Below are 21,618 nucleotides of genomic sequence, written 5' to 3' on the forward strand. Positions count from 1 at the left end.
ATACTTAGCTTCACAGCATTCGTCTGTCTGTTTCTTTGAATCCCCAGGTCAAAATGTGTTGAGAAAAAGAAATCTTTCCAAATGCTTTCATGGGCAGGGAAGCAAACCATTTTCCCTCCCTGGAACCCTGACCACTGACTTTGTACCTCATCACCCCTTTAGCTTACAAGCCCCAATTAACCCCTAACTCCAATCAACCCTCTCTTCTTGTATGCCTGCCAGTGCTGAGGGTCGTCCCAAATGTCAAATCAACTAACCTACATCGGTTTGGTTGAGCACGGATTCTGCACCTGACTCAGCACCTGACGTGGGTCCTGGCACTGAGTCCCAATCCTACCCCTGCCCCATCTCCCCCAGGACCAGCTCAGGGAGGACTGCAACGCCTGGCACTTCTGCAGCTTATCACCCCACTGTCTGCTGGGACGCAGCTATTCCCGCACACAGAGGAAGAATTCCCATTTCTCAATTAACTGCAGCGGCTTACCTGCTCTGACCATCAATGTCAATCATTCAGAGCCCACCCCCCCCCCTCAGCCTCTCCTCTGCCCTCAGGAGGACCTCGGAGTGGTCACGGGGTTCTGAGATGTGGAACAGCCGCCCACCCCCCAGGAAGGCACAGTCCCCAGTCAGTGGTCACCTACAAGACCAGCCCCACTACCAACCTGTGCAACTAACAGCAACATCTGGGTGGAAGAGAGGGCAGAGTATTCCCAAACTCTATGAAGGAAACCAGAGGCCCATCGGGGAGCCTGGCTCTCCGGGATCTGCCCTGGGTAATGGGGTGGGTGGGTATTAGACAGCTGTACCCTACGGACACTGTCTCCAGGCCTTCCCACAGCCCCATCCGTCAAGTCTGACAAATGTCCTCCTGTAAATGGAAGGGCTCACAATGCCTGAGCACCTACTATGTGCCAAATGGCATGCCAGGAGCTTCAGCTGGGCCATCACATTTAATTCTCAAATAGTGCTGTCATTATTGCAGTTAGGGAAGCTGAAGCTCTGAGACGGTTTCACTTTCAGTGCCTGTGGTCACCCATGGCGTTTGTAATAATGCTCATTCCCAGTCCTACCCTCTAGACCAGTGGTTCTCAACCTGTGGGTCACGACCCCTTTGGGGGTCGAACGACCCTTTCACAGGGGTCGCCTAAGACCATCGGAAAACACATATATAATTACCTATTGTTTTTGTGATTCATCACTATGCTTTAATTATGTTCAATTTGTAACAATGAAATTGGGGGTCACCACAACATGAGGAGCTGTATTAAAGGGTTGCAGCATTAGGAAGGTTGAGAACCACTGCTCTAGAGGTTCCGACTGAGCATTCCAGAACACTGCTTCTACCTCAGGTCTACCCTCACCAGCTGCTCTAATACAGACACACGGGTATTGCAAAAAAAAAAAAAAAGCTAGGTTTCCTTCCAGGCAGTGCAAACCCTAATACTAATACCTAGAAACCCTCCCACTGGAGGAGGGGATGGGAGAGGGTCGGGAAGTAAATCAGAACTGTCCGTTGGAAAATAAGTCTATCATCCACATGGGAAGCCTCTGCATTTCTCTCTGGTTGGGCACAGCCACACGGGACTTTGCAGGTGAGGACTCATCGCTTTGATATCTAGCGCCAACCATGTCAAAGTGGCCGGCTTCCTTTTAAAGGCAAGTCTCAGCACGAAAGCCCAGTTCCCCCTCGGCCTGCCTGACCTCAGGTTTCCCAGAGAAGCACACAGCTCCTCTGCGGGGTGTGCCTCACGTCACCGCAGGAAGGGCTCTGGTTCTAGGAGGAGTCATGGTAATACTTCATGCTTACAAGGCATGTACGGTACGGCAGGCACTGCGACGGTCCGGTCATCGTCCCCATTGTACAGATGAAGAAACATGCGAAGACCCAGTTTAAGTGACCTGCCCAAACCAGCACAGAGCCAAGAGTTCAACCCAGACACTTGGACTCCAGGATTCGTGTTTCATAACCCCATGTGGCACCACCCCTCAGACACAGGAGTTGGAAAAACCCCTTGGGCAATATTCCCAATTATGCCACCTTCCTGAAGCCCAGCTATCCAGCACCAGACCCTACTCCTCAGCTTAGCCTGAGCCTCCTCCAGGCGCAGACGGGCACACGCTCACTCTCCACGCACTCCCCTGGCCCCTCCTGCCTTGGGCTGCCCACACTCTGCTCCACCGCTGCCTGGCGTTCCTCACTCACCCTCAGAAGCTCCCTAGGGTTCCCTGCTCAGGCCCCCAGCCCCAGTCACCCTCTGACACTGTCCGGAGTCCCTCCCTTCTGGTGTGGGCACTGCTGGAGGGGGGAGACTTCTATTTCTCCACATCACCCAGTGCGGAGACTGGCATATAGTGTTAGATGCTTCATCAGAGTCTGGTGATTGAATGGATCAATCCTGAACCAAAGGCCTCTGAGTAAACTGTTCCTCCTCTAAGGGGCTCACCACTCCTTAAGGTGATACACTGATGCCATCTGTGGACGTGCACTGACAGCTGAGTTTGCAAGTGAAGATTACTGCAGAGGTTACTGCATTAATCTAATACACTCGTCCCGGCAAGGAGTGGTCTCATCTGCTCCTTGTGGGGGGAGGGGGTAAGACAGGAGGCTGTGCAGCCAGGGGCTGGGCACCGGGATGAAATGGGCCCACTGCTGCCTCCCTCCTCCAAGCACACTGCCCGCCCTCCCTGCACTGCCCTGGTCCGGGGACGCACAGGAGGCTCCAGAAGAGCTGCACGCTAACTCCAAGCTCTCAGACCTCGAGAGGGTGAAGGTCTGCCTCGGCAGGAAAGGCCCAAGGAGCTCTGAGAACGCTGGCCATGACGCTGGGAGCGCAGACGGGCACGCACTCACTCTCCACGCACTCACCGTGAAAGAGACAGTCTGGCTCTAAGAAGGCTTAAGAGGCTCATCAGCCCCTTAGCTGTGGTCAGCTGACATCCAGGGGCAGGATGGGGGTTCCACTTCCCCAGAGCACCAGGACCCTACCCATTGCCCTCCCCCCCCCGGGGGGGGGCATCCACCTACCCATCACCCTTCTATCCTTGGGGGACTTTCTGAGGGAGGTGCTCCGGTGTCATCAGGAAAGATTCAGAAAACCAGGTTTGCGGAATACACGCTATAAGAGGATTCAGGACAGAGTGGGTCCTGGCCATGGGAACCAGAGAATACCTCGTACCACATCACACGAACTCGTGTTCAAGTCCCAGCTCCCTCGTGATGGTCTCTCTGGCCATGGGGAGATCAACTGCTTGATCTGTAAAATGAGGACAATAAAAATACCTGCCTCTAGCCTGGCTGGCATGGCTCAGTGGTTGAGTGGCGACCTAAAAACCTGGAGGTCACAGTTTGATTCCCAGTCAGGGCACATGCCCAGGTTGTGGGCTCGGTCCCCAGTGCGGGGCGTGCAGGAGGCAGCCAATCAATGCTTCTCTCTCATCAATGATGTTTCTATCTCTCTCTCCCTCTCCCTTTCTCTCTGAAATCAATAAAAATATATTTAAAAAAAAAAAAACCTGCCTCTAAAAGGAATATATGTGTTTTCAACTAGTATACAGCGCCATGATGATTATCACTGCTGACATCTGTGGCCCAGGCAACACCAGACAGTAAGCCTGTCCTTCAGCGGTCAGAGCCGATAGCCAGGTGGCCGCCCGGATTAAGGAGCGGACATCTGTGCAGCCCTCTAAATGCCCAGGAAAGAGGCAAACCGGGAGCCGCTTTCACACCTCACTACCCAGGGCTCTTTGTCCCCAGGTCCCTGCAGCACGGATAAGGTGCCCGCGGCCTTGGGACGGTATGTCCTTGACGGACAAGGGTAAATAGTGTTATTTTTAAATTAACTTTTTATTTGGAAATCATTTCAAATTTACAAAAAAGTTACAAGAACAGCACAGAGAACTTCCATGCACTCTCTCACGCAGACGGACCCACTGGTAACGTTTTGCCCCATCTGCTCCCCTGTACACACGCACGCGCACACACACAGAGGCTTTTTTCCTCAACCACTTAAGAGCAAGTATGTCAAGGACAGCTTTTTAATAACCATAATAGTTATGCATTTTTATGGATCCAAACCAAACCCTGAGTAGTTCTACAGTGTGCATGCTCCCGGTTCAAGGGCACCAGACTCGCCCTGCAGCAGCTGAATGAGATTAGGGTCCAGAATTCAAGTCTCCACCCCACCTCCTAATTGTGTGCATGTATAAAAGAGCAACTCATGCCCTGATCAGTTTGGCTCAGTGGATAGAGCGTCGGTCTGTGGACTCAAGGGTCCCGGGTTCAATTCCAGTCAAGGGCATGTACCTTAGTTGCAGGCACATCCCCAGTGGGGAGTGTGCAGGAGGCAGCTGATCGATGTTTCTCTCTCATCGATGTTTCTAACTCTCTATCCCTCTCCCTTCCTCTCTGTAAAAAAAATCAATAAAATATATTTTTTTTAAAAAAAGAGCAGCTCACATTTATTGGGCATTTACTATGTGCTAGGTACTTGCTAAGCCCTTTTTCATCAGTTAATTAATGGACTTCTCACATTTATCCCCATCTTACTGGCGAGGAAGTGAGGCTTAAAGGGAGTGGGTAACCTACCAAGGTCAGGGAGCAGTACGCAGTGGAGCTGGAATTAGAATCCAGGAATCCAGAGACCATGCGCCTACCTTCTGCCTCCTTATGTGCGCTACCACCACATACACAACCCTGTGCATTTTGGTGCATGATGGAGTGGCCTGGCTATGCTTTGGGCTTCCAGAAAAACCAACCGTGCTGCCAGGCCAGCATCCGGGAGACTGTGAGTACGCTGCACGCCAGAATGAGAGGTGGCCTGGCACAACTCAGTCCAGGCAACGGGCGAGGTCAGCACTGCTGCAGATGTTGTTTCCTCTAGGCCTGTACATCGGCCTTTGGATGCGCAGGGCCCAGGGAGGCGGGAAAGCCAATGAGCAGCCTCCCCACAGTCACTTAAAACGGAACAGGGCAGTCCTAGGTGGCTTGGCTCTGTGGTTAGAGCATCAGCCTACAGACTAAAGGGTCTCGGGTTCAGTTCCTGTCAAGGACACATACCTTCGCTGCAGGCTTTATCCTTGGCCCCAGTCAGGACGGTGAGGGAGGCAACCAATCGATTTGTCTCTCTCACATCAATGTTTCTCTCTCTGTCTCCCCTCCTCTCTTCCACTCTCTAAAAATCAATGGGAAAATATCCTCAGGTAAGGATTAATAACAACAACAACAAAAGACTGGAGAGCTCTCAGTCAGTCGGCCCGGGAGACGGTTCTGGAAGTGACATCGCCGTGGCCGCCCAAGGAGAACCCCAAGTGCAGTTCAAGCTGGTGCTGGTCGGGGACGGCGGCACCGGGAAGACCACCTTTGTGAAGCGCCACCTGACGGGCGAGTTCGAGAAGAAGTACGTGACCACCCTGGGCGTGGAGGTGCACCCGCTCGTGTTCCACACCAACCGCGGGCCCATCAAGTTCAACGTGTGGGACACGGCGGCCAGGAGAAGTTCGGGGGGCTGTGCGACGGCTACTACATCCAAGCCCAGTGTGCCATCATAATGTTGGATGTAACTTCGAGAGGTACTTACAAGAACCTGCCTAACTGGCATCGAGATCTGGTGTGTGTGTGTGAGAACATCCCCATCGTCTTGTGTGGCAACAAAGTGACATCAAGGACAGGAAAGTGAAGGCGAAATTCATTGTCTTCCACCGAAAGAAGAACCTTCAGTACTACATTTCTGCCAAAAGCAACTACAACTTTGAAACGCCTTTCCTCTGGCTTGCTAGAAAACTCATCGGAGACCCTAACTTGGAGTTCATGCCTGCTCTCGCCCCTCCAGAGGTGGTCATGGACCCCGCGCTGGCAGCACAGTATGAGCAAGATCCAGAGGTTGCTCAGACCACCGCGCTCCCAGACGAGGATGACAACCTGTGAGAGGGAAGCTGGAGCCCAGCGTTAGAAGTCTAGTTTTATAGGCAACTGTCCTGTGATGTCAGTGGTGCCGCGTGTTTGCCACTTTATTATATAGCTAAGCAAAGAGAACATGTGCTTGATCCTGGGATGCTGAAAGATGACTGGGCTTCGAGTGAATGTGGCAGTTAAAATACCTTCACTTTTTGGACCTGCATATTTAGCTGTTTTGGAATGCAATTGTTTCCTTATTGAGTTTCCTATAAGAAAGCTGCAGTCGCATCACAATACTCAGTGGTGAAACCTTGTTTGTTACTGTCATTCCTATTCCTTTTCGTTTAGAATCAGAATAAAGTTGTATTTCAAATATCTAAAAAAAAAAAAAAAAGACTGGATAGGACAACTTGTGCCCCTAAGGGCACATGTTTCTGTTTAGGAAAACACAAGGCCATACAACAAGCATGATACATCCCTGCCCAAGGACTGATCTTACTGGGCACGTGGAAGCGGGTTTTTTAAGTTAAATTGAGGATAGCGTTCACATGAATTTTGGGGCATTTTGAGGACGTTTTCCACCATCCAGTTTGCCAGGTGAGTGGAGCTTCACCCTCTTCTGTCATTAGGGCTGTGGCCAAACAGCCTGAGAAGCTCTGATCTGAGACACCACACGCCCATCCCTTCTCTGAATCCTAAAAAAGCTGAGCAAATGCGGCCTGGGCTTTAGGAAGTCACTTCATCACTCTGAGCCCACATGTCTGCACTAACTGTCAGCCTCCAACCAGATAATGTTCATGAAGCACGCTGTAAACAATAAAACATTCATCCCAAACACTTCTTGTTCCAAAAAACCTAAATAAAAATGTTTTGACAGCCATTGAAAAACAACAGGCAAATAAAACCATATTCCTCCATGCTTTTCCCTCTGCCAATATTTACTTAGGACACCATGCCAGTCTACTGAGACGCTGCTGCCTCATGCTGAACAAAAAGATGCAAACCAGGCTCTGTTCTGAAGAGGCAGAAAACTGGAGCAGGCTCCTCATTAAATCTCCAAACAGTCCACACAATGAGGTGCTTTCTCAATAAGCTCCTTTCTTTGTGGTGCATAACAAAGTGGAATAATACTTGGCCATAAAAAGGACGAAATCTTACCATTTGCAAAAACATGCTAAGTGAAATAAATCAGACAGAGAAAGACGCATACCATATGCTTTCACTTATATGTGGAAGCTAATAAACAAAATGAACAAATAAAACAGAAACAAACTCACAGGTATAGAGAACAAGCTGATGGTGGCCAGATGGGAGGGAGGTTGGGGGACTGGGTGAAAAAGGTGAAGGGATTAAGAAGCACAATTGGCCTGGCCGACATGGCTCAGTGGTTGAACATCGACCTATGAACCAGGAGGTCATGGTTCGATTCCTGGTCAGGGCACATGCCCTGGTTGCCGGCTCGATCCCCAGTGTGGGGCGTGCAGGAGGCGGCCGATCAATGATTCTCTCTCATCATTGATGTTTCTATTTCTCCCTCTCACTTTCTCTCTGAAATGAATAAAAATATATGTAGAAGAAGAAGAAGAAGAAGAAGCAGCACAATTGGCAGTTACATAATAGTCATGGGGATATAAACTACAGAATAGAAAATATAGTCAACAATATTGTAATAGCTATGTATGGTGTTAGGTCGGTGCAAGACTTACCAGGAGGATCACTTTGTAAATCATATAAATGTCTAACCACTATGCAGTATACCTGAAATGTATATAATATCTTTTTTCCAAAATGTATAAGTAGTTAATTTGTTATAGATATTGTAAATTGTTTTTCCAAAAAGTTTGCATAAATTCACATCCTAATCAATAATGTACAAATTGCTCATTTCCCAATATCTTCATCAACACTAGATTTCATCCAACATTTAATTTTTGCCGTCCTGATATGAAACTAATACAATCTTGAATGTCAACAGTAATTGAAATAAACTCCTTTTTCCAAAATCTTTCATTTAAGAAGCCCAAAATTCTCTGTAAGAGAATGGAAAGATGGCCATCAGCGCACAAGAAACCTACAGCCACCCTCTTCACACACACACAGCACTGCGAACAGGAGCTGACACCTCTTCCCCCCAACCCACCTCCTGTCTGGCTCTGAAAAAAGAAAAAAGAAAAAAGAAAGGACCTTCAAAAGCAACTGGCAACCCGTTTCTTAAAGAGGTTTCCCAGATCTTTTTCAGGAGGGTTTTAAGGCCTGGTACAAATCATGGCCCTTAATCCTTCCCCAGGCTTTCTGCACAACGCCGCTCTTGTTCCTTCGGCACAGAACCTAACTAACATTTCAAGCCATGAGTCAGTTTTCACCCTTGATAAAACAACCAGGAAACGAAAGGCAAAGTGGGATTCCGCCAAAACTTGCCAAGCTGGGAGAACCTTCTGAACTTGCAACAAGAGGGTTGGGAATTTCCCTTTTAAATGCATGTAAGCTGCGAGCTCCCCAGAAATTCTTTGTGGAATGGTTGCTCTCTGGTTTGAAATAGAGTTTCTGGGACTGCTGTTCCCAGAAGCACTTCAATGAGAAAGATGACAACTAAATGAACCAACAGGTTGGCACTCTGCAAGACAAATTTCACTAACATAAAGTTCAACGTTTGCCTGGGGAGGAAAATGTGGCAGCCAGGACGGACTTCTTCCTGGGGTGGCCCGAGACCGTCCCTTGGCTGACAGCACAATTAAACCTAAAGCGGTGGCTTCCCGGGCCGCCCAGTGTTCACAGGCTTTCCTGAAGGCCTTCTACACTTACGTGGTGTCTACACCAGGTGGGGTCCCGACCTGGACATTCTACACCCCTGGCTCAACCTTCACTCCCCAACTCTTCCTCCCTCCCTCTAAGGTCAGACTCAGAAATGGGTTTGCAGAACGCAAAAACACACTCTAGATATTTAGCATTATCTCTGGAAGGGTAACCCTTCTGAAGGAGGCGTGACGCCTTGGCTCACGCCAGTCCCCACTCCCTGCCTCCTGGAGCCCCACGGCCCACCCAGCTTCCCCGCTCCTCACTCTCGTCCCAGGGGCCTGAGCACCGCACTCTTGCCCTGTGGTGGTGATTCAGCCTATGAAGGCAATGCCCTGGTAGTTGGTTTAAAAATTTATAGTCCACAATACAGAGATGAATCACAAGATTTATGCTAATAATTAAAAACCGCTTTTTACTCCGAAAGACATTAAATAGCAAATAAAAACACCATGACAAGCAGAGGGGAAGACTGCAGGAGAAAGGGAACGTTTTCTATTTTAATGCCCTTATTTTTCTGGCTTTTTGAACAAGTGGCCCTGCACTTTCATTTTGCACTGGGCCATGCAAATTCTGGAGCCAGTCCTGCCCTCAGGAACTGCTGTAGGGAAAAGGGCTGGGGAGGGAGTGGGAAAGCAGCCTTACTCCAGCCCTCAGAAATGCCTTCCTAAGCGCCTCACTGGCCTCATTTGGGGATGTGCACCCACAGGGGACAAACACCTACAATGGTGGCCCTGCAGGCTCCAAAGCTGAAACTAAGGAACATGAAGCCAAGTCATAGGGGACCAAGACCTGGCAACCAGGGAGGGAGGGCAGCCAGGTCCAGTGGCCAAAAGACGCCCCAGATACAGAGCATGAGGTCGTGAGGTTATGAAGCCAGAGGCCAGGTTCCTGCTTTGTGTGCTGTTCTTGACAGCCAGAAACTGCACACAAGAAGCCTGGGCTCCAGGCACCAGCCTTGATAGGCGCGTTCCTGGCTGCTTCGCTTCTTTGACCTTGCCTGGTCTCCCCACCACCACCACCCCCATCCTGATCTCCTCCCCAATAAGTTTTCCAAGACCTGGAATACCTGCTGAACTCCCTGGGTCCCTTAAACACTGCTGCTTCAATAAATACCAGCCTACTTAGTGCCCGGTGCTGGGATGGGTGCCAATCTCAGAGGTTCTGCCTTCAAGAAGCAACCTTGGCACAGGCAGGGTAGCAAAAACCCCTCCTCTCTGCCATTCATTCTCCTTTTTGACGCAGGATCTATTCAAAAATGCTGTAGGGAGAACCCAACCCATGGGGTTCCACGAAACCCCCGAAGCCAGTCCAGCACAGCACTCTAGTTCCTGGGGCCTCTTTAAGAATTTCTCCCTCGGGGGTCTCCTGTTAAAAAGGCTGTGTCTGCCAGACTGTCTTTACTAGGTAATAATTAATGTCTTCCATTTCTTACTAATCAGAGACATGCACCATCACCAATCAGCAGAGGAGACCAAGGGCCCTGCCTTCCCAGGGCACCTCAGTCCCCAGCAGAAACAAAGCAGGGGAATCGCCTCTGAGCCTCAGGCAGCCTGAGTAGGAGCAGCAATACATGGCATGGAGCTCCTTCAGGTATCGACGCTGGCTCTCACCTGTGACCTGGGGTAGAAGCCACCGTGACTACCATGGTTACCATACCAGAGACTGAAGACCACGGTTCTGGTCCCAGCTCTGACATTTTGGGAAAATCACTGATCCTTCATGGACCTGAGTTTCATCATCTGAAGAACAGGACAAACCCCAGCTCTGCGGCTTCTAGGGGCTGTTATAAGGATAAAGTAGGAAAAGGTACCAGAAAAAGCCAACTGCCTTTGCTGTTGGAATGACTGGGATTATTACAGGTTTCCGCATACGAAAAAATGGAACTAGTTAACAGTTCCTACTTCATCAAGTTGTTGCAAGAATTAAATCAGGTAACAGTTAAAAACAGCTCCTGGCATTTTTCAAGGACTCGAAAATATGATGCTATTACATAATCGCTACCACTATTATTGCTGCTGCTGTTAATGGCACAATTGCTATCATATCCTGCTACCTGGCTAAGGGACTCATGGGAAAGTAGAGAAGTCTTGACATACAAGTCAGCATCACCTAGTCTAGAACTAGGAGAACCAGGAGTAGATTCCTCATAACATTTTGTCCCTAATTTATCCACAGTTGAATGCAAAGTGCAGAAACAAAAACTAAAATCCACCTGCCTTAGCTCCGGTGTTCTCCTTCAAGAAATGGATTCTGGCCGAAACCGGTTTGGCTCAGTGGATAGAGCGTCGGCCTGCGGACTGAAGGGTCCCAGGTTCGATTCCAGTCGGGGGCATGTGCCTGGGTTGCGGGCACATCCCCAGTGGGGGATGTGCAGGAGGCAGCTGGTTGATGTTTCTCTCTCATCGATGTTTCTAACGATCTCTCTCCCTTCCTCTCTGTGGAAGATCAATAAAATATATTAAAAAAAAAAAAAAAAAAGAAATGGATTCTGGAGAGTGCCGGGAGCCGGTCCATCCTTGCTGTTTCAAGGGACCTGGCATATATAGCATACGGTTCTTAATATGTTTGCTCACCTTCTTGGCGCTGTGTTTTAACCAAGGTCACCTCTCCGAGAAAGGTTGAATCCCCAGGTAGGGATTTTCCCCTGAAGTTAGGGAGGGAATAAAACCCCTCAACTAAGTGCCAGGCGGGTAATTAATCACTTTAACTACGAACAATCATGCTTAAGCTACATAATCTTTACTCCCGGGAATGGAGATAAGAAACGCCCTAACCTTTGGAATAGAGATTGATAGGATTGAATCAACTGGTATAAATACAGATGTAACAAGACAGAAAGAGACAGAACTCAGAACACAGAACTTAGGAGACCGAACTTATAAGACAGAACCAAGAGAGATAGAACCTAGGCACGGAACCGACAAAGAACATTCTCTAGAGACAGAAGAACTTCGCTGGAGAGAACATGGCAAAAGATCCTGGACAGAAACTGGCCTCAGAACCTAGAGACAGAACCTAGCGAGAGAACATGGCAAAAGATCCTGAACTGAACCTGACTACAGAAATTGGCAAGAGAACCTGACTAGAACCTGGTGACTGAACCTGGCTGGAGAACCTGGACAGAACCTGGCTGGAGATCCTAAGCAGAACCTCTCTGGAGATCCAGACCAGAACTTGGCTGGAGATCCGGGCTAGAGATCCTGGCTAGGCTGCTGATCAACTGAACGCTGTCTCTGTGTCCTTCCTTCTTCGCTGACTCCGTCCACACCTTTGGGAACCCCTGGACCCGCTGGGGCTGGACCCCAGCAGGAGAGTATTCCAATATCTGCTAACTATCAGGAGCAACTGATGCATCCTGAACCCCTCGCACAACTTCCAGGCAAGGATCCACTGGCGAAAATAAAATCAGGGGTGCCGACGCTTTGTCCCTCTCACTGAGCCATATTAGAGAACTCCCCACACCAAAAAAATAAAAAATTTAGAAATGCTCATGGTAAATCCAAGAAAGCACCCTTGAAGCAAAATATTTTTATGTGGGGGGAAAAGGAGAATAATTACTCCCCAAATCTTTAAGTCTTCAAGAACTCGCCACAGAATGAGGCAGAAAACAAGTCAGCTGCCATGGGTCCCAGGGGCACGGTCACACTGCTTTCGCCTTTGCCTGGAAGGGCCTGGCCAAGGCCCTGTAGGTAGAGGCAGGGCTTGCCGAAGGATAACTATGAGGACTTCACAGAGTTGCCACAGAAGAGACAACAAAAGGGACGAAGGGCAAGCGGCTGTGAAACTGACCTTGGGTCCTACACACCCCTCAGATCCCTCAGCTCAAGATTTTGCCTAGAACTTCACGGTAGAGACAGAAACAATAACTAGGAGAGGTGGGCCCAGGCGGCGTGGCTCGGTGGTTGAGCCTCACACCATTTACTCCCTCCTGTCTGTAAGGGCTTCTCCTGCCTCCGTCGCCCACGTTCACCACCTTCCAGCCACACTGGCCTTTCTGCTCCTTGAATTTGAAGCTCTTTGTTGCCTTAAAGCCCTTGCACTGGCTGTTCCCTCCTCAACATAACAATGGATCTTTTTGTTATTCATTTTACCTTAAAAGTCATCCACTCAGAAACACCACACCTAACCTCCCATCCAACCAAACCACTCAGTCACTTTATATCACCTTATTTTAACTTTCTGCATAGTTACTGCTCACTATCTGATATTGTTTGTTTATTTACTTACTAGAGGCCCAATAAACAAAATTCACACACTGGAGAGGGGAGGGGAGGTTGAAGGGGGGTCCTCAGCCCAGCCTGGGCCCTCTCGCAGTCTGGGAGTCCTTGGGAGATGTCCGACTGCCCTGGAGGCGGGAGAGGTCCCCCACCGCTGCTGCTGCTGCTGCCAGCCTTGAACCCGGCTCGGGGCTTCTGGCTGAGTGATGCTCCCCCTGTGGGAGTGTACTGACCACCAGGGGGCAGCTCCTGCATTAAGCATCTGCCCTCTGGTGGTCAGTGCCTGTCATAACGACTGGTCATCCGATGTTCGGTGGATTTGCATATTAGCCTTTTATTTTTTTATTTATTTTAAAAATATATTTCTTTATTGATTTCAGAGAGAAAGGGAGAAGAAGAGAGAGACAGAAACATCAATGATGAGAGAGAATCATTGATCGGCTGTCTCCTGCACACCCCCCACTGGGGATCGAGCCCACAACCCAGGCATGTGCCCTTGGCCGGAATCAAACCTGGGACCCTTCGGTCCGCAGGCTGACGCTCTATCCACTGAGCCAAGCTGGCCAGGGCTATTAGCCTTTTATTAAATAGGATTTTCTACTCCCTCCCTTCCCCGGTACATTGTAAGCTCCATGTCCGCATCATTCACTTCATTTTTTATTAAATTTTTTAAAATCCTCACCTTAGGATGTGTGTTTGGTTTTTCTAAATTGATCTTAGAGAGTGAGGAAGGGAGAGGGAGAGAGAAGCATGGATGTGATGAAGTGTGGTAGCAACCATCTCAGGGAGGAATTATAGTTTAACTTTAACCCTGCTGTTCGGCTTATGTACCTATTTGCTTTGTTTAACAATGGACAGGTTATTTTGATTTTCTGAATTATATTAATCATCCCATTCGATTAAATGCCTTATTGATTGTAATGTGAATATCCCATGGGTTGTGGTCATACTGGTCTTAGAAAGCACATTTTCCTTTACCTGGGAAGGACAGCACAGTTATCCCAAGGTCAGAGGGCTCTAGACCCAAAACTGTAATTTAGATAACATGCCTAAGTTTAATCCAGGTTACCCAAGGGCCCTAGATAACGCTGTTTCTGTTTCTGTAAACTGCTTTTTTGCAAACCAGATTCCTCACTCCAGACCCTAGGATGTAATCAATGCCTTGTGATTTTTTGCCTATATAACCCTGGAGCTGCGACCATCTTGTTACTATGAGATTTGGGAAAGCAAAATGGCCCCCTCGTAGTCCCAGATTGCAATAAATGTGACTCTTTAATTCGACTTCTTGAGGCGTCCTTCTGTGATTCGTGGGGTACATTACAACAGTGAGAGAAAAAGAAATATCAATGGGTTGTCTCCTGCATGCACCCTGAGCAGTGATCAAACTCACAACCCGGGCATGTGCCCTAACAGGGCATTGAACCTGAGACCCCTTGGGTGCACAGTGTCGACAACGCTCCAACCAACTAAGCCACACCAGCCAGGGCTGCCTCATTCATTTCTGTAGTTCCAATGCCTAGAACAATATGTGGTACACAGGAGATAGCTAATAAATCCCAGCAGATGCAGTTATGAGCCAGAGAGGACCACTAATAAAAGGTCCTAATGATCCCAACCAGCTCCCCAACACTCTCTCTCTCTCTCTCTCTCTCTCTCTCTCTCTCTCTCTCTCTCTCTCTCTCTCTCTCTCTCTCTCATACACACACACACACACACACACACACACACACACACACACACACACGACATCCAACCATATCCACAGTCCTAGTGCTCACTTCTATTCATCTCATTCATCAGGATTTCAACCTTCCCGCAAGAGCCCAAGCAAGCCCAGAGGGAGAGGGGCCCCAGGACTTTATGGGACCATCTGAGCTTCCAAAATGCTGGCCCGCTGCTGACTAGCAGTTTTCAAGTCGGTGAAAGAAAGAATTTCCGACTCACAGTCCCCAAAACTACACTAAATATTAGTCAGATCACCGTCCGTCCAGACAGACCTGAAGCTAGCTCACTCATTCAGTGAACAAACATCTACCGAGCGCCTACTCCGTACCAGGCACTGGGGCAAAGGATCAAAAGCGGTGTCTGACCTCGCGGGGCGCGGTGGCGAGCAGGCAGGGGCAGATGCGCTGCAACACGGGGATAGCCCGCGGCGGGAAAGTAAAAACTCTACCGGTGTTAGCGTCTGAACGGCGCCTCGGTTTCATCTCTACAGACCCAGGTCGGGGATAACTTGGCTTGTGGGGCAAGGCTCTGGGTTTTTGAGGAAAAGCTACTGCTTAACGAAGCGGAGGCCGTAGGACCGTCCTCTTTTGAGATGCGGCTCAGGAGACGCACAGCGTTCGAGTAACATCATTGGCTCATCGGCACCCCTCCCCGCCCCCATCTCTGCCCCGCGGGTCGGCGCAGGAGGGTCGGGGTGGGATGCGGCTGCAACTCTCCACTACCATCGCCGAGAACGGGGCTGCAGAGAAAGCCCAAGCACCCCAAACAGAGTCCCTTCGTCTCTGTCCCCCCCCACCCCCCGCCCACTCCACCCCCGGCTCCCGGAGCCCGGACGGGACCCTTGTTCCACTCTCCTCACCCCTGCTCATCCCCGACCCAGCCCGGTGCTACGGGAGACCCCCAAAGGGAGGCGTATCCGACCCCTCACGCCAGTGCCCGAAGCCAACCCAAATGCCAGGTCCAGGGCGCAGTTTGCAGGCCGGCCCCCCATCGCGGGCCGGATCCCGGACCCCCGCCCCGGAGCCCTCGCGGAGGTGGGTACCGCACCCGCCTCCCTCCAGCCGCCGCCTCACCACTCGGGCAAACAAAACCCCACGCGTCGGCGGCCGCGGCGCTGTGCGCGCCAACTCGCCCGAGGCCCGCGCGGGAGGAGGGGGCGCGGCCGCGCGGCGGGAACGCACGGGACCCCCCGGCCCGGGGGCGAGCGCGGCGGAGGCGCGGTCACTCACTCGATGAAGTAGCTGGCGCCCTCCTCCGTGAAGCCCTCCTCCCAGCCGCGGGGCAGGTCTGCGGAGACGCGAGAAAAGTTCAGGTCAAACTTGGCCGCCCAGGCGCGCGCCCCCCCGGGCGCCCCATCCCGCCGGCCCCGCGCCCACCTGAGCGGATCATGTGGCCGGAGTTGACGGGCTCCCCGGTGCGCGGGTGCAGCCAGGTCGTGCGGCGGAGCTGGTCACTGCGGGAGAGGTGCACCTGTTAGCGCGCTGCCCCCCGGGGGGCGCCCGCCCGGCCCCGCGCCCCGCCCGCCCCGCGCCCCCGCGTGCCCGCGCCGCACTTGATGAAGAAGACGCGGCCGTCCCGGCACACGCCGTAGGACCAGTGCTCAGGTAGAGTGTCCCGCCCGACCGCCGCCGCCGCCGCCATGTTCGCCGAGCTCGGAGCCGCCGCGGGGCGGGCGGGAGGGAGCGGGGGCGGGGGAGGGGGCGGTGCGGGCGGCGGGCCGGCGGGCTCGGCCGGCGCGGGCTCGGGCGGCCCCCCGGGGCGCTCCATCGCCGTGCGGACTCCCCCAGCGCGGGCGCGTGGCCAGGTCCCGGCGTCCGCAGGTCCCGACGGCCGCAGCAGTTCGCCGCCGCCCCGGCCCGCCCGACGCGGTGGCCGCGGCCTTTGTCCCCGGACTTCCCCGCCCCCAGCCCGCCGTGCGCCCCTTGTCCCCAGAGACTCGGGCGGGGCGGGGGCCGCTGTCGGGGCCCCAGGGGCAAACTCCGGAAACGGGGTGCACCCCGAATGTTCCTGCAAACCCCACCCTCTCTGGGACCTGTACTTCTGTCTGTACCATGGAAACCTAGACAGGTTCCTTCCATATTCCGAGCCTCGGTTTCTTCCTCTGTAAAACAAAGTTAATGATAAATACTACACGGGATTGGAGTGCAGATGAAATGAAGTAACAGTGGTGTAAGTGCTTAACTGGACCCTGGCAAGTAGAAGGTCCTCTATTAATGCCAGGTCAAGCATGGTTTCATTTACCCAAGTTTGCAGCTGGAATATGAAAAGGGGTGCAGGTCCTCTCCCCACACGCCACATGCACAGCCCTAAAGTGGCAGGGATCACAGGCTCTGCCTGCAAGTTTCATCAAGTGGCTGAGGGCTGGGCTGTATCTCCTCCATCTGAAGCAGATCCTCCAGGCGGGACCTCTAGTGGGGGCTCTGGAAGGTTCTTTCCAGGGCTGGAGCCTTCCCATAGTCAGTCTGTGCTCTCATCTCAGCTCCTGGGGATCCCTCTCCTGACCCCTCTGTCCAGAGGAGACCTCCCCTCCGCCCTTCGCTATCAGCTCCATTACTGTGTACACTGAATTGGCGTTCTTACTTGTGTTTCTGTATTGCCTTGTTTGTTGTTATTAGCCCCCCCCCCGCCCCCCGCCCTCACTAAAATGTCAGCTGGAGGAGAGGAGGGGCCTCGGTCTGTCATGCAGCGCCATATCCGTGGCGCCTGGAACAGTGCCTGATGCATGCATGTAGTCAAAAGCTGAATGAGTGCCTCAAACGCTCCACACTGACACCCCTGCACACTGAGCGGGGGCAGAGGCAGCTGCACTCGGGGAGATATCAGGCCCAGACTTTGGGGGACAGAGGCTGTGGGTGATGAGATGAGACCCATATAGAAGTGAGACTAGGCAGTGTGTGGGCATTAGTTATTCAGAAAGCCATCCCAAACAGGTGGAATTCGGCTCACCTGAAGGACGGGTCACATTTGACTGGGAAGGGGAGGAGGGGAGAGCAAACACGGGGTTGTGGGAGGGTTATGGGATGTTAAGGAGGCCATACCCACGCCCTTCCTTGAGAGCAGACAGGTTCTGAGAGGGTCTCCTGCCTTTGAGGAGATTCTTGAGCAAATGACAATGGGAAAATAATGCTTTTATTGTTAAACACTAATTTGAAACAATACATTAAGTGGGCAAAGGTCAGGAACACACAGTTCACACACAAAAAAGCAATACAAGTGGCTTTTAAACAAATGGAAAGACACTCAACCACCTCATAATAGGAGAAAGGCAGATTAAAATTAAGGTGAGGTACATTTTTTTAGGTATCAAATTGCCAAAAGTGGGCATTGCAGAGAAAGACGTTCTTGTTTATTGTTGGTGGGATTATAAAATGGTTGTCTCTTTGAGGATAGTTTGTTCAAAGTTATTAGAATTTAAATGCATATACCTTTTGACCTAGCAATTCCACTACTAGAAATTTATCCTACATTAATTCTCACACGGGCACCAAGGCCTGAGTACTAGAGTATTCACTGCAGCATTGTCAATAGTTATGAAAGACTGGAAACAATCTAAATGTCTATCAAAAAAGAACAGGTTTGTATGGTGATGAATGTTAACTAGACTTATTGTGGTGACATTTCATAATATATGCTAGTACAAATATCTAATCATTATATATTTGAAACTAATACAATGTTATATGTCAATTATACCTCAATTTTAAAAAACAGGTAAATTAAATTATGACATATTCCTACAATAGGATGCAGCTGTTACAAAAAATGAGCTAGATCTCTAGGTACTGCTATAGAATGGTCTCTAAGATATTAAGTGAAATGCAAGATGCAGAAGTATGATATGGTATGCTATTATTATATATAGGGAGCATCATGATTAAGATTTCCCTTGTTTGTGTCTCCTCCTCAACAATAAAATTTGGGATCCATCCACGGACAAAAGTATTATGTGGGAGCTGTGGGGACCAATACCATATGCCAAGAAACCCAGGAGAAGTTTTACCCACATATGCATCGGGCAGTAGGCACACAGACCTTGATCCTGGCTGTGGACACTGCAGTGGCCCATGAACTGACTCTAGTCCAGGGGTGGGCAAACTTTTTGACTGGAGGGCCACAATGGGTTCTTAAACTGGACCGGAGGGCCGGAACAAAAGCATGGATGGAGTGTTTGTGTGAACTAATATAAATTCAAAGTAAACATCATTACATAAAAGGGTACGGTCTTTTTTTTCAATAGTTTTATTCATTTCAAACGGGCCGTAGTTTGCCCACGGCTGCTCTAGTCCCTTTCAGCTGCAGTCAAGGAGTCCCTGAAAATCATTGTCCTAGACCAGGGGTGGGCAACCCCTGGCACGCGTGCCAAACATGGCACACCAGTAACTTTTGCTGGCACGCGAAACCCTCTCTTATAATCTTCCATTTACAATTGTGAATCTTTCTTCTCAGTGATGAATTTTGTTAAGTCTCGTAATAGGAGTAGCCTGACGGATGGAAGTAGTAGCTCGTGCGTATCTCTGGAGGTCACGAAATATAAACCTGATGTAAAATCTCTGTCATCAGTGATGCAGCAGCAGAAGTCCCACTGATAACATCAAACGGAGTCATAAAGTTTTCTGTCGGACTATCAGTGTGCATGTATACATTAAAAAATAAATGTATTTTTCATCATAATATACTGTGTTTTTGTCACTCGAATGAATTTTATTATTTCTTCAAGGTCCTTCACATACATACACCTTAAGAGATATCAAGTAGGCGTAACATGTTCTCAAAAAATTAGGGTTGGCACGCAGAAGAATTTTGAGTCAGGTTTTGCTGGTTTTGGCATGCACTCACAAAAAGGTTGCCCACCCCTGTCCTAGACAATCCCCCAGAGGTGAGAGGGTCTTTGTGGAAGTCCAAGTTTCCAGTGGAGAAGTTCCAGCATACCACTAGAGCAAAAAATACAAGTTTGGGTGCATTGAAGAGGGTAGTTAGTAAAGACTAGAGGAGGTAACTGCTCTTTCCAATGTGAACACAGCAACACAAAGGAACATGAAAAATCAACAAAACATGACACCACCAATGGATCACAATAATCTTCTAGTAAGCCATCCTAAAGGCATGGAGATCTGCAATTTACCTGATAAATAATTCAAAATAACTATTTCAGGTAAACTTAATGAGCTACAAGAAAATACAGAAAGACAATTCACTAAAATCAGGAAAACAATACATGAACGAAATAAGAACTTTAAGAAAGAGATAACAGCCCAGTCGGTTGGCTCAGTGGTTGAGCATCGACCTATAAGCCAGGTCACAGTTTGCTTCCCATTCAGGGCACATGCGGGGGTTGTGGGCTTGATCCCCAATAGGGGGTGTGTAGGAGGCAGCCAATCAATGATTCTCTCTCAATGATGTTTCTCTCCCTCTCCCTTCTTCTCTGAAATCAATAAAAATATATATTTTTAAAAGAACACCCATTTTTAAAAAAGGAAAGAAAGAGATAGCAATCATAAAAAAAAAGCCAAACAAATTCTGAAGCTGAAAAATACAATGAATTAAATGAAAAATGCAATGGAAAACATCAATGAATCAAGCAAAAGAAAAAATCTGTGAGTTAGAAGACAAGAACTTTGAAATTACCTAGTCAGAGGAGAACAAAGAATGAAAAAGAGTAAAGAAAGCCTACATGAACTATGGGGTATCATCAAAAGAAATAACTTATGAGTTATTGGAGTTCCAGAGGGAAAAGGGGGCAGAAAGTTTATTTAAAGAAAATGATGGCTGAGAACTTCCCAAATCTGGGGAAAGATTTAGATATCCAAGTACATGAAACTCATAAGTCACCAAATAAACTCAAAGAGGTCCTCTCCAGGACTGTCGAAAAGAATAAGACTGCCAAAAATCAAAGACAAAGAGGGAATCTCAAAGCAGGGAGAGAAATGAAGCATCTAACTTATTAGGAACTTGTAAAGTTGTCAGCAGATTTCTCAGCAAAACCCTTACAGGCTAGGAGAGAATGGGATGATGTATTAAAAATGGTCAAAGAAAAAAAATGCCAAACAGGAATGCTCTGTCTGGCAAAATTATCCTTTAGAAATGAAGGTAAGATAAAGAATTCCCCAGAAAAACAAAAGCTAAAGGGGTTCATCACCACTAGACCTGCCTTACAAAAAATGCTGACAGTTCTTCAAGTTGAAATGGAAAGATGCTAATTAGTAACATGAAAGCATACAATATGCTGGTAAAGGTAAGTATATATACAAATTCAGCATACTCTAATAATGTAATATGATGGTGTGTAAACCACTTTAATATAAAGGATAAAGGACAAGAGTATTAAAAATAACTATAATAATTTATGAATACACAGTATAAAAAGAGGTTAATTGTGACATCAAAAACAAAAAAGATAAAAAGGTAGAGTTTTTATATGTGACCAAAGTTAAATTATTATCAGGATAAATATGCTATTATATCTGTAAGATGTTATATGTAAGCCTCATGGTAACCATAAAGCAAAAACCTATAGTAGATTCACAAAAGATAAAGAGAAGGAAATCAAAGCATAATGGAAAATCATCAATTTACAAAGAAAGGCAGCAAGAGAGGAAGAAAGGAACAAATGAACTCTAAAATAGCCCAAAACAATTAAGATGCATTAGTGAGTACTTACCTATCAATAATTACTCCTAAATGCAAATGGCTAAATTCTCCAATCAAAAGCCATAGAATAGCTTGATAAATAAAAAAATAAGACCCAACTATATGCCTCCTACAAGATTCTCATTTCAGCTGTAAGGACACACATGGGCTCAAAGTGAAGGAATGGAGAAAGATACTCATGCAAGTGGAAACAAAAGAGAACAGGGATAGCTATACTTATATCAGACAAATAGACTTTAATCCTAAAATGCTAACAAGAGACAAAGACGGTCATTGTGTAATGATAAAAGGCCCATTCATCAAGAAGATAAAACAGTCATAAATATACATGCACCCGAC

At 48.9% G+C, this 21,618-nt stretch overlaps 1 protein-coding gene and 1 pseudogene across 5 annotated transcripts in view; one reads left to right on the plus strand and one right to left on the minus strand.

Moving 5' to 3' along the window:
* The window catches only part of PLEKHA7 (pleckstrin homology domain containing A7), a 211,705-nt gene extending 195,231 nt beyond the window's left edge, over positions 1–16,474 (minus strand). For 2 of the 5 annotated variants that reach the window (XR_009454443.1, XM_059708992.1), the window contains exons 1-3: positions 16,184–16,472; positions 16,008–16,084; positions 15,861–15,918 (exon numbers count right to left, since the gene is read on the minus strand). Coding sequence is in view for 4 of the 5 variants with exons in the window: in XM_059708992.1 (XP_059564975.1) it covers positions 15,861–15,918; positions 16,008–16,084; positions 16,184–16,398 (350 nt within the window). In the remaining variant the exon portion in view is untranslated. Of the gene's footprint in view, positions 1–15,860; positions 15,919–16,007; positions 16,085–16,183 lie in introns of all 5 variants that reach the window. The other 3 variants (XM_059708997.1, XM_059708993.1, XM_059708994.1) reach the window with 3 other exon arrangements.
* LOC132241007 (GTP-binding nuclear protein Ran-like) lies at positions 5,344–6,010 on the plus strand (annotated as a pseudogene).
* Positions 16,475–21,618: the final 5,144 nt, after the last annotated feature.

This window comes from Myotis daubentonii, chromosome 9 (genome assembly GCF_963259705.1).
Source record: "Myotis daubentonii chromosome 9, mMyoDau2.1, whole genome shotgun sequence".
NCBI lineage: Eukaryota > Metazoa > Chordata > Mammalia > Chiroptera > Vespertilionidae > Myotis > Myotis daubentonii.